Below are 13,091 nucleotides of genomic sequence, written 5' to 3' on the forward strand. Positions count from 1 at the left end.
CAAAAACATTTGCATATATACTGGGACCGATTACATATACAGTATACATTACATTACGGCATTTAGCAGACACCTTTATCCAAAGCAACTTACAACAAATACATTTGTCTAATGAATCCTTCGTCATCATAAGAAAAAGTAATCCATGCCAGATCCTGGGGGGCATTGGGGCCATTACAATGTTTTTTCCCCTGCTTTTTTTAAATTAGAAACTCTACAGGGGGGTAGTGGTTGATGAGGAGGTGTTTAGCAGGGACTGTTGATGTAGCCTGAAGAGATGGGTGTTCACTCTACGGTGGAAGATAGGTAGTGACTCTGCAGTCCTGACAGCAGGGGGAAGCTCGTTCCACCCCAGGGGCGCCAGGACAGTGAAAAGTCGTGACCGACTAATTAAAATGCTGAAAACTTGAAAAGAACTTTGTTAAAACGTTTTAGCACACGCTGGAATGAACAGGCTAGGGTTCTTTCCCCGACACCCAGGCCCTCTGTAGCACCCACCTCTATGTGCTGGAACATGTAGGGGTGGTTACAGATCTTCTTCAGCTGCATGATTGTGTTCATCAGGGTCTTTGCCCCTCCTTTACCCTGGGGAGACACAAAAGCAAAGCAAACTAAGGCTTTGGAGCACAAGTCATTTTGCATGATCTTCAGCATATTGATTCAACCTATGTGAAAACTATATACAGTATACTTACCCACCCCCAAGCTTGACCCTCCATTCCTCTCTGACCTGTACACATTCCTGACTGAGCTCTTGTCCCATATCACCAGCAATTCTACTGCTGGGTGATTCCAATATCCATGTTGATTGGTTTACCTTCTACCTCTCTGACAAAAGTCACTATATCGTCATCAACAACTGCAAGTCTACAGCCACTGTCACCCAAGGAGTGCCTCAAGGTATCCTCATCCTCCTTGAACTCAGTGTTCACCGGTCTTTTACAATATGCTGTAAGCTTCTCATATGTAGCCTGACTTGTGTTTCTTTTACTTGACAAGTATGATCTTGTACCCATACAATGTATAGGCGATATGTTTCCACATACTGTATGAACAATGATGTTGATTGAATGAACCTAAACTTTGAGTCTGTTCCTGCCTCTTTACCTTTTTGTCATTTTCTGATCCGTCTGTAAGGAGGATGCCTTTCTGCATGTGGCGGTATAGAACCTTCTGGATGGCAGACATGTCACATTTGATGACATACTCCACCTGGGGAAAGAACAATGTGAAACGCAAACCTGTTATTAAAGTGACTGTGCTATTAGCTGTATGCTACTGGCAAACGTTTTGACACCCAGGTGAAATTCCACAAATAATCATTGAGCTTGGTTAAACGTAAGTAATAATCATTGTTATTTATATAGCACATTTCATACAAAAAGAACAGTAATCAGCAATACAGTGCAAAAGAAAGAAAATGGAACAGTAGATAATTATGAGCAAATAAAAAATGTACATTATCTGGTCAAGTCTACCATCAGGTGGTCCACTACTGCCTTTAACAGTTGTTGGTTTACAGTCAGATTCCTTACTACTAGGGTTAGGGTTAGGTTAATTAAATCTTGTTTGATTAAATCTATCCATAAAAAAACTAACCAACCGAAACTATCCATATGTTAATTAACGGAAGGTTAATTACACATGTGGGCCTATATCGTCTAACCTTCTGTTAATTAAAATATGGATAGTTTCGGTTTCAATGATGGAATGGGAGAGTGAAAATAATTGTCTTCCTACGGCTCTACACTCAACAAAAGTTGAAATCAAACAATTACTGTGAGGTTAAAGTAGGGATTCTCTCACTTTTATTTGATGTATGTATTGGTTACACCATTCAAAAATGATTGACAGGGTCTGGTGAAAAAAGTCCCCACGGGCACCCCCGAAACAAGCGCTACTTAGTATTTGAAAGTAGATTCTGTATGACATACGTACTTGACCTGGGTCTGACAGGATGACCAATAATGGCAGAGAAACCCTGTCATGGCCCCACCCACCTTCTCTGGCAGCTGAGACTCCACTTCCTTCTTCAGTCGGCGCAGCAGGAAGGGGCGAAGCACCTTGTGCAGACGGCGAATGATCAAGATGGTCTCCTCTTCATTCAGGTCCACCTAGGGAGGCAACAAGGACACTGTATCATGTACATTATGTGCTATGACTATTACTACAATACCTTGTGACATTTCTGGAGCATGGCAAGAACATTGGCTTTGGGAGAGCTTCATTAAAAACTACTAAGAAGCAAAACAATTTGAAGGATCCATTTGTCCAAAGCGATCTACATTCCAGAGACAGAGATTCCAGAGACAGAGATTCCAGAGACAGAGATTCCAGAGACAGAGATTCCAGAGACAGACATTACAGAGACAGAGATTCCAGAGACAGAGATTCCAGAGACAGAGATTACAGAGACAGAGATTCCAGAGACAGAGATTCCAGAGACAGAGATTCCAGAGACAGAGATTCCAGAGACAGAGATTCCAGAGACAGAGATTCCAGAGACAGAGATTCCAGAGACAGACATTACAGAGACAGAGATTCCAGAGACAGAGATTCCAGAGACAGAGATTCCAGAGACAGAGATTCCAGAGACAGAGATTCCAGAGACAGAGATTCCAGAGACAGAGATTCCAGAGACAGTCTCCCTGGAGTAATTTAGGGTGAAGTGCCTAGAATACTTAAATTAAAAATATCAATGTGGCATGTGCGCATGTATTATTCATCAAGTGCTGAGTAAATCATTATTAATGCAGCACTAACCAATGACGTATGCTTTCAACAAGTGCAGTTCTATTTCAAAGTCATTCAAGTGCAGGAATGTGGATAGGATATCTGCAAGATACATTGTTTTAAAAGGCTATCAAAGGCTATAAAAGCCTATTTTGCGGCCCTTACCCTCTCTCCAGTCATGGCGAAGGGGGCGTTGAACCACTGCTCGAAGGTGTTGCAGCTCTTGAAGATGGTGGGCAGCAGGAAATTGAGCAGCGCCCAGAGCTCAGGAAGCTTGTTCTGCAGGGGCGTACCCGTCAGGAGGAGGCGGCGAGGTGCCACATAGTGAGTGTTCAGCACCTGGGTCAGCTTACAGTGGTGGTTCTTCATGCGGTGGCCCTCATCCACAATCATGTACTTCCAGCGGATCTGCGTGTGTAAGTGGTAGGAGGGTTGAGTGTGTGTGTGGGGGGGGATGGTTGCATGTATGTGTGTGTTGTGTTAAAAGGTGTGTGTATGTGTGTGTGTGTGTGTGTGTGTGTGTGTGTGTGTGTGTGTGTGTGTGTGTTTGTGTGTGTTTGTGTGTGTGTGTGTGTGTGTGTGTGTGTGTGTGTGTGTGTGTCATATATGTGCAGAATATGTGACAGGGTCTGGTGAAAAAGTCCCCAAGTAGGGCAAGGTCATTTTTAAGTTTTTTTACAGATTATTAAAGTGCAGATTGTAGGCTTTCAAATGATGTGTCATACATTGAAATAGATAAAGAAGATACTTATTTGAATGTTCACCTCAAACCAAATACCGGAGAAACAGACGTGTTTGCTACCATCGCGTTGGTAGCTAGCTAGCAGCTAAGAAGGAACATTACTATGAACTATCTAACTGCATGTTCAGCACATAGAACATGAAGATGCTAAAAACACATAACTACACATAATTAGATGATCACACAGTCCTTGCTTTTGAACAAGTCCTAAAACGTAAGTTTGTTTACAAGTCATGTATCACTAACCCAATAGCCTGAAGCAGGACGGGACACGATACAGTGAATCAAATTCACAAAGTATTTAGTGATCCTAAAACTGTTATTTGTTATATTGAGTGGGCTCTTCAACACTTTGTAATATGAAAAAAAAAAAAAAAAACACTTTAGTTTTGGAATTGCCGACATGCAGACCTTTTCACCAGTGTGTCACATAGGAGAGAAAGTGTATTGGCTTTAGTGGACCAGTGCCTGCCGGCTTAGTTCCTGACCCCCTCCTGTGATGTCTAACACACTCTGCTCTGGTCCCTCTTACCTTGGCAAGGATTTGCTTGTCCTTGATGATGTACTCGTAGGTGGTGAGGAGCACATTGAACTTCCCGCTGCGGAGCTGAGGCACTAGCGACCTTCGCATGGCAGGGGTGCCCTTTCAAGAACAATGAACAGGACATGAAGGTCAAAAGGGGGACTGAGGGGATCGGAAGAGAAAGTACTCTACGAGAAATGAAACAAAGTAAATTGATTGCTTCTCACCTTGTAGGAAACTCTCACAACAGACGGTGACCACTTATCAAGCTCATAGGCCCAGTTGGACAAAGTCCTAGAGGAAAAAAACGTGAGGATGAATAATGTATGTGGGTTTTGAAGCCCAGGAAAACAACATTCACCGCATTGAATCTAAGATCTCAGCTCTCAGAATCGTACATCAAAGCAGCGTATCCCACTAATGTACATAATTGTCTTCGCCTCAGAGTTCAAATAACTCATCTAGCAGATAACCATCGGAAGAAGGAACCGCATAAACATGGGCTGTGTTTGGCAGACACCATCTGGGTTAATGCCAGTTCTGCTCTCTGTGAGGGAAAAGCCACTTTGGTTTCAATTAGGCCCCCCAGGCAGATCAATCTCATTGCCCATGTATTCCAATCCTATCCTCTCTCTCACACTGTGCAAGCGAAATTGGAAGGCAAGTTCAGGATCTTTCTCAGTATGTTGAATCATTTTGGGTACTAAATGTCTAAATGTCACTGTATTTATTTATGTTTGTTATGTCTAACATATTTGCTAGAACTGTTTACAAATTAATATAAAATGAAAAGCTGAAACGTCTTAAGTTAACAAGTATTCACCCCCTTTGCTATGACACTTCTAAAATCAGCTAAAATGCAATGTCTTCAACAAGTTACTCAGTAGGGTCTCTGATTTGCATTAGGCTGTCACTACCAACTCAGCGAATTTCATAATTTTCACTTGATCCTGACAAACTCCCCAGCCAGTGAAAAACATACCCATAACATGATGCTTTACCATTATTCTTCACACAAGGGATGGTGTGGAAACTGGATTTGCACTAAATGTAATACAGATTAACACATGTCCAGCCACTTTCTTTGCTGTATCACAGCTGACTTGTTAAAGACATTTCTGCATTTTAACTTGTTTTAAGAGTGGCATAGCAAAGGGGCTGAATAGTTCTTGACTTTTTAATTGACTTAAGACATTTCAGCTTTTCATTTTTAAACGTTCAAAAACTTATTTTCACTTTAACATTATGGAGGATTTTGTGCAGATCAGTGAGAAACATATACCGTATTTTCCGCACTATAAGGCGCACTTAAAAGCCTTTAATTTTCCAAAAAAACGACAGTGCGCCTTATAACCCGGAGCGCCTTATATATGGATCAATTTGTTAATTGGTTGATCCATACTGGTTGTACACGGCGCTCAAGGCGCTCTGTCAAAATGTTTCAGTACGACTGGTAAACTACAAAGCCGCACCGCTTGCAGCATTACGGTAATCAGTAAACACCGGTGTTGTGCTTACTCACAGTCCCACACCACTTGTGTGTATAAAGACCCCAAGTAAAGAAGACTAAACAGAGTTTCCAAGGGAACAAAGCGAGATGGCCACAGTTAGACACAGTTAGAGGACAAACTCCAACAGTGGGTTGTTGAACAGAGAGCCGCAAGTAGAAGCGTCTTTACAGTCACTATTCGAATGAAGGCAACAGCGCGAGCACGGGACATGAACATCGATGAATTTCGAGGCGGCCCTTCTTGGTGCTTTCAACTTGAAGTTTTAAACTCGATATAATAAAGAACAGTTTAACGATCACTAAACACTTATAATTTGTGTATTGGATTCATTATTCTCGTTTGCCGGAGGCTACCGGTAAGGGAGGGTGTAAACATACTTTCGTTTTAGCTCGTGTTCAAAAGCAAGAACTGTGTTCATCTTGTTATGTGTACGTGTTATGTGTTTTTAGCATGTCGATGTTCTCCCAGTATGTTGTCATGTTATTAAAATACAGTTTAGACCTTCGTAGCGATGTGTTTTGTTAGCAGCGTTCGTAGCTGTGGCTGCGTTCAGTCACAAAACTGAAAAATTACGTTGCACATTTCACCAGGAGCTGTCACATATTGGTTGTTGGTTATAATTGTATAGCCTATTGGTTGTTTTCTGGTGTTGTTTTATTGTTTTGCTCTGTTTGTAGTCTACTTGATGTATTTTTATCAGCTGTTAAATCACCACAGCGGTTAATCCACTAATAGAGATAATACCAGATTGAAAATGCTTGTAGCTAACTACTCTATATCTCGTGGTCGCAGCTATTGCGAATTGCTATTCACGCGAGTCAGCTGTGAATCACCGCAGGTCCTTGACGCTTGTTGCAAAAATGGATGACGAACGGCTGATACTTGAGGTGGAAAAATATATATTTTTGACAGTGGAGCAGGTAGAACGTTGACGGTGACAACGCTCAGGTGGAGCATGGACAACGGGAAGTTGACACAACACCGATGGAGAGGTGACGCAACGCAGTAGGTGGAGCTTGGGCGTAACGCAACCCCAGTCAAACGTTTGACTGCAGTATTTTCTATTCTATGCGCTTTATAATCCGGTGCGCCTTATAATCCGGTGCGCCCTGTATATGAAAACAATTCTAAAATAGGCCATTCATTGAAGGTGCGCCTTATAATCCGGTGCGCCTTATAGTGCGGAAAATACGGTAAATTCAATTGATTTTATAGTCAGGTTGTAACATAAGAAAATGTGGAAAAAGTGGTGAAAGGGGGGTGAATACATACTGAAGGTTGAAAGCTTGCTAGATAGTTACCTAGCCAATACCAATTTGCCCTTGACATCACAGAATTGAACAATTTTGCCAACCTAGCTACCTAAATAATATTTTTTCTAGCAAAAGTGTTAGCAAGCAAGTCTAAAATATAGGCAGTATGAGCTTGCTATTACTGTCTAGAATCACACATTTTAGAAAGAACATTTTTCAAACTGTTTCTTTCAAACAATAAATATTGGCTTGAGTAACGAAAGCCTGTACACTCAGGGCAGAATGTCCCAATACATCTCGAAATTAAGTTAATTTGCACAAATGTTTGAGATACTGACGAGAGAGGGACAATGATTAGGTAGGGCCCATTGAGCCTCTTGTGCTCCATCAGGTAGGTGATGAGGGCGATGGTCTGGATGGTCTTGCCCAAGCCCATCTCATCAGCGAGGATGCCGTTCAGATTGTTGTTGTACAGGGACACCATCCACTCCAAGCCTTGGACCTGACCACAGGGGAGGAACACACAGAAACAGCCCATGTTGCAGACAGTCGTCTCTGAAGTACCTTGCTTTTCCCCATGCTCTCCCATTGTCTCTCACTTCTGCCCTGAGTCTGTGTATGCAGCTCCTCTATGACATAGCTGTGAAATGGATCAATATACAGTATATGGAGTCTGAGTCAGGGTGTTCATTATTGTCTTATTCCCAGTTTCAATAATTGCAAAGTTACCATCAATATCTTCCTGCTTCCAACACTCTTGACTGTCCAAAAATGCTCTGTGCTTTTTAAAATCCTTTTCAGCTCACACTGATCTTAGTCACTGAATCACGCTCTAATCCCACAGTCTAATCCCATAAATCTCATTTCATCCTTACGTCCTCTATCCTCACCTGCTTCTCACTGATAATCCCCAATATTTATTGGAAGAGCTGTCAGGGTACGAAAGACTTGGGTTTAGCCTCCTGACTGAGTGATTACAATGATCACGGGGGTAGGATGATGAAGTCACAGAGCTCAAAATGATTTTTTGAAGCAGGAAGGTATCGGATGATATCTTTATCAAAACTGGAAGTAAGAGACGAATGACGAGTGAAACCCTTAACAATAACCATTGTAACAAAAAAAAATTGTAAAAAAAATAACATTTCAAGTAGATATTCTTTAACCAATAGCAGTAAAGATTCTGAACTGTTTCGATATCTATCCCTAAAAATGTACTCCCTTCTGATCCTTCCTTAAATATAGCTGTAAGCAGCAATGAAATGGTTAAGTTTCATATCGTAACAACGTGATTAATCTACAGACAACACGTAGTCTTTGCCTCCCTCTTCTGGTCACTTGGTGATAGTACTGAAATACCACCAGTACTTCTTTTTTTATTTTTATAAATAAAATATGAACAACACCAAAGTTGGTACTTCTTCAGAGGGATGTCCTTGATACCCAAGACACTTTCAGGTCAATTGGGCAAAGTGACCTGGATTTAGAACTGTTTTAATACAACTATATGAAATGTGAATTTTGATTAGCTTTTTTTGGGCGGATCACTTATTTTATTATTATTATTTTTATTATTTTTTAGATCATCAAGTGCCATGACCATATGAAAGCGAATTTCAAGCTTATCAGATGTACAGTTTATTAAAAGAAGACATTTGAAGGTCTTCAAGAAAGTCCATCATGTCAGAAGTATTAAGGCAAATTTGTTTGTTGTGAGCAGAGGGACCCAGGGGTGACGTTATATTTAAAAAACAGGAGAAACTACAGGCACTAGAACCAAGCTCCCAGTCCTCTTCCAACTCCCCATCCCCTCTCCTCTCATGCTCTCATTTAAACAAATCGTGAATCAGCCCTCACGTTGTCATTTCTTTCTAATAGCAACCTAACACCTCATTCTACTAAAAAGCACTACTTTTCCCTCTACTCTAAAAAGTTCTACACAGTGACACGACACTATACATATGAGAGCTTAGGTTCAAGTGTATCTGCATCTGCAATTAAAGGCATTTACGCAGGAAAACACAGGGTTGATTTGGGGCACAGTCAATAAGTTGACTTCAGTCAATAAGTTGATTACTAATGAAATCAGGGACGCTACAAAAACAACTATTTTCATTCCGAAATCAATTCCTATCAACTATTATTGTTGTATACATTATTGTATCATGAAACAGTTCACCACTGTTAACTGGATGTAATGTTTGTGCAAACATTCTATAACTGGAAGTGTCTGTTAGGGGTGGGGGGACGACGACGACTGATGTACCTGGTAATATTTGAGCATCCCGTTGATGAGCAGTGAGGACTGCTTCTCCACTCTCTCAATGACGGCGTGAGCCACTCCGTAGTAGGACTGTGAGCTTGGCTCACCGGCCGGAACACTGTACTCGTCATCCACGTCTTGCTTGGTCTCCCTTGAAGAGGTTGAGTAAGTAGAGGGGTAAGGTGAGAGGAGAGTTGGGGGGTGAGAGGAACAGGAGACTCGTTAGCAAACACTAGACATGTTTACCTCCTCATAAGTTAACATGACTGAACAATGGAGATGATCTGGACAGTGTTCTCCTGTCCTGACTGACTGATAATCGATGGAGGCTAGGCTTGCCAAAAAATACAGAAACAGCCTCAAGGGGAACAACAGCAGTTTTTTTTAATTTAAATAATCAAGGATAACATGTAGGCCTACATTGATTGAAATATATTTGTTCTTTCCAACTTGAGAGATCAAATCTAGCCACAGGGGTGAGACATACAGGATTATCTGCTGGCCAGCCATCTCAGGCACTTTGCTGATGATCTTCTTCTCCTCCGATTCCGCCCTGGAGACCACTTCTTCTTCTTCATCCTAGAAAAGGCACGGTGGCGATAACACATATTGAGGTTCACTCATCTTGTTTGAGTGCATAGTTAGGTCGGAAGGAAGATCACAGGAAAGCTTTTTCGCCATAATGAATATAACAGCAGGGAAATTTAGAGAGTCCATGGCCCACAAAGGACACCTTTAGTGCAGGCAGGCCTGGGGCCTTTCTGTCTCATTTAAACTCACTGGGTTGTCTGTTTGATTTTAATGAGGAGTCAAGACGAGGGCACTCACCTCTTCCTCATACTCTGAGCTGCTCTCTTCACTGTCAGACCGTGGGGCAACTTCATATCTGAGTTTAAGAACAAAAAAGGTTGATAAGAGCCCAACAAGGAAATACCAAAGGTATTTGGTACTAAATAGGATTTTTATCGAACTGAACAGTCTAATATTTTCTACAAAAGTAACCATGGGATGTAGGTGGCCCTACATAATTAAGCACAGCATTAGTTCACTCAGGGCACTTTAAGCCAACGTCGCAACATCAGGTGACAGGACAGCTGATTCACACGTATGCAAAAACATTCACCACATGTTCAAGGGACAGAGGCTGAAAAGCAGACAGTTTCCGTTTCCTTCATAGCATCTAACAGTTGTGACTTGGTTTGCGCTGGCTTTGAGAGGATGTTTTGTGTGGTCGTCCCACACACCACCCCCAGCCCCCACCCGCTTGGTCCCTCTCTATGTAGCCTACCTACAGGGGTTTAATAAGTCATGGGCTCCCTGTCATATAGTATTTTCGTGTGTTGTGGCAATTTTACCTCAGGCAGGGATGTATACAGAAAAGAGCCATCCAATTATGCCAAGTTAAAAGGTATAAAAATGTTCATGCAATAACGTAATTGTTTTTATTTATTTCAAAGTTCTTAATCAAAATTCATGCATCACTGCATCTATTCCAGACACAATGAAATAGGGATAATAAAACCAAAACCTGTGTGTGTGTGTGTGTGTGTGTGTGTGTGTGTGTGTGTGTGTGTGTGTGTGTATTTAAACATGTTATTGCACCACACTGAACCAAGCTGGGTGATCTTTGATACTTGGCAGCAGATTGCATGGGGAGAATAATGCAAATGTGCACAGACTTACCCAGGGTTCATCTCTAGCCAGGCCTCCAGTTGGCTGGAGTTGGGAGCGTCTGTTCCTTGGAGAACTTTGCCAGTCTCCGTCTGAATGACTTTCACTGGGAGTTCACTCATTTGGCTGCTCTCATCCATGGGCTACAGCACAAATGAATTTAGAACAGACATAGTTCATATGGAATGTGTCTCAGCCAGTGACTGCAGAGTAAACATTTCAGACCAGTAATATTTAGCATTTTGTTTCTTCTTCGGCGTATGGGTAGTTGTTTTCCTCTCCACTCCACCAGGCTCGAGGCCGAGGGGCTACCCTTTTACCACCCCGAGACCTGGTTGAGGGGCTCACCCGGGCTATATTTCTGGACACCCCTCCAGAAGCCACGTCATCGTCTCGTCATCTAATACCGACAGACCATGCATCCCGTTGGGTGGGTGGTACACCGGGCAATCCAGGATAACATGGTCTGCGGTTTGGTCCTCTGCGCCACACTCGCACGGCGCATTTGGTGCCAAGCCCCATCTGTGCATTGATGAGCAGAAACGCCCGACGCCGGTCCGGAGACGATTGAGCCTCACCCAGGATAGCCTTGGCAAGTCCATCCCGAGGGGCTCAGGGCCGGCGACTGGGATGTGGTCGCGGAGTTTGGAGGTGTTTGCCTCCCACTCCGCGCACCACATATAATCCGCCCATCCTGCCGCACTGATGTTAAGATCTCTGCATTGCTGCCTGAGATCCTGTGCGGCAGGCACAAATGGGTGTCTCGACTCGAGACGCCGGGAGGGCTCCTCTGTTATAGTGAGCCTATCATGGAGCAGATGGTTATTAAGCTCCACGGCCCGGCAAGCGAGACGTGCTGTGGCTCCCATGCGGCGGAGGCCTGCGGGCTGGATGCCTGCTAGGATGGGAAGGTTGTCCACGGGGGTACGACGCAGGCATCCTCTCACAATGCGCAAGGCTTCGTTTATAGGCGAGTCGATGAGGCGGGTGTGGGCACTGCGACACCATTCTGGGGCGCAGTATTCACTAGTTGAATAAACGAGGGCTAGGGCTGCCGTGCGCAAGGTCCTTGCGCCGGCGCCCCAGCCCGAGCCAACCAGTCGCCTCATCAACGCCACACGAGCTGTTAACTTCTTGCGCAGTGACTCGAGGTGCCGGCGAAACGTGAGCGTCCTGTCCAATGTCACGCCGAGATAGATTGGCTCAGCGGAACATGGCAGGGGAGTTCCATCTAGGTGTACTCTAAGCTCACGTTTAGCCTCCCTGTTGTTAAGGTGGAAGGCAGCCGACACCGTCTTTGCCTCGCTAAGCTTCAATCTCCATTTCCGGAAGTATGCCACTAGTGTCTGCATGTCCTGGCTCAGAATCCCCTCCACAGACTGCCAATTTCCAGCAGAGTACACCACTGCGAGGTCGTCTGCGTAGGCGTACTTCCGCGAGAGTGTGTTGGGCAGGTCATAGGTGTAGATATTATAGAGGAGGGGGGCCAGGAGCGATCCCTGAGGGACGCCGTTATTAAGGCGTTGAAGCCTGCTTAGCTGTCCGCAACCGGTGGTGAGGGTAAAGCTGCGGTTACGGATGAGCTCCATGATCATTCTGACCATGTGCCTGTCCGGCAGCAGGTGGAGCAGCTTGCAGGTGAGGCCGCGATGCCATACGGTATCGTAGGCAGCCGTCAAGTCTATAAAGACGGCCCCGGCCTTCTTTTTTGTCGAAAAGCAATCCTCGATGTCTTGAGTCATAAGGGTGACTTGATCTACGGTCGACCTCCCGCGTCGGAACCCGGCCTGCTCACGTGGGAGCAGCGGATCGACAGTTGGTTCGATGCGGGCGTAGATGAGACGCTCAAGGATCTTGAAGGGGATGCATAACAGAGAGATGGGACGGTAACTCTTAGGGCTTATTCGGTTTAGGGATCGCAACAACTAGGGCTCTTCGCCAGATTTTGGGGATCTTCAGTTGGCGCAAACAGGAAGTGAGGAACGCTCTCAGCCAGGACTTCAAGGCGGGTGCGGCATGGAGAATAAGCTCCGGGCAGATGGAATCAGGCCCCGGAGCTTTCCCTGGCTTTAGATGCTGGAGGGCAGCAGCGAACTCCTCCGGGGTGAATTCACCGGAGATGTAGTCACTGCTAGGTGTTGGGGCCCTCCAGAGTTCTGACACTTCTTTTGCCACAAGTCGAGACGACTCGCGGTCTTTGCCCTCGTATGACTCACTTTTCACAAATTGTGATGCGATTTTATTTGCAGAGATGGGGCAGTGACGAGGGGAGTGTCTGGACCTACCAGTGAGATTGTTCATGAGCATTTTGTTTTATGGTAGTGGAAGGCATGGTAACCTTTTTTAAACCAAAGTTTACTGTAAGCAACATGTTCTACTTTTGTATGCAATTCGT

At 44.1% G+C, this 13,091-nt stretch overlaps 1 protein-coding gene across 1 annotated transcript in view; it reads right to left on the minus strand.

Moving 5' to 3' along the window:
* Window positions 1-13,091, minus strand: part of smarca2 (SWI/SNF related BAF chromatin remodeling complex subunit ATPase 2) — a 60,850-nt gene that overhangs the window by 24,034 nt on the left and 23,725 nt on the right. Inside the window, exons 12-22 of the mRNA XM_080530683.1 lie at window positions 10,709-10,839; window positions 9,854-9,911; window positions 9,513-9,604; window positions 9,029-9,176; window positions 7,101-7,264; window positions 4,226-4,292; window positions 4,008-4,118; window positions 2,899-3,141; window positions 2,001-2,114; window positions 1,108-1,212; window positions 499-585 (exon numbers count right to left, since the gene is read on the minus strand). Of these exons, the coding sequence (XP_080386809.1) occupies window positions 499-585; window positions 1,108-1,212; window positions 2,001-2,114; window positions 2,899-3,141; window positions 4,008-4,118; window positions 4,226-4,292; window positions 7,101-7,264; window positions 9,029-9,176; window positions 9,513-9,604; window positions 9,854-9,911; window positions 10,709-10,839 (1,320 nt within the window). The remainder of the gene's footprint in view (window positions 1-498; window positions 586-1,107; window positions 1,213-2,000; window positions 2,115-2,898; window positions 3,142-4,007; window positions 4,119-4,225; window positions 4,293-7,100; window positions 7,265-9,028; window positions 9,177-9,512; window positions 9,605-9,853; window positions 9,912-10,708; window positions 10,840-13,091) is intronic.

This window comes from Nansenia antarctica (assembly GCF_963989245.1).
Source record: "Nansenia antarctica genome assembly, chromosome: 5".
Lineage (NCBI taxonomy): Eukaryota > Metazoa > Chordata > Actinopteri > Argentiniformes > Microstomatidae > Nansenia > Nansenia antarctica.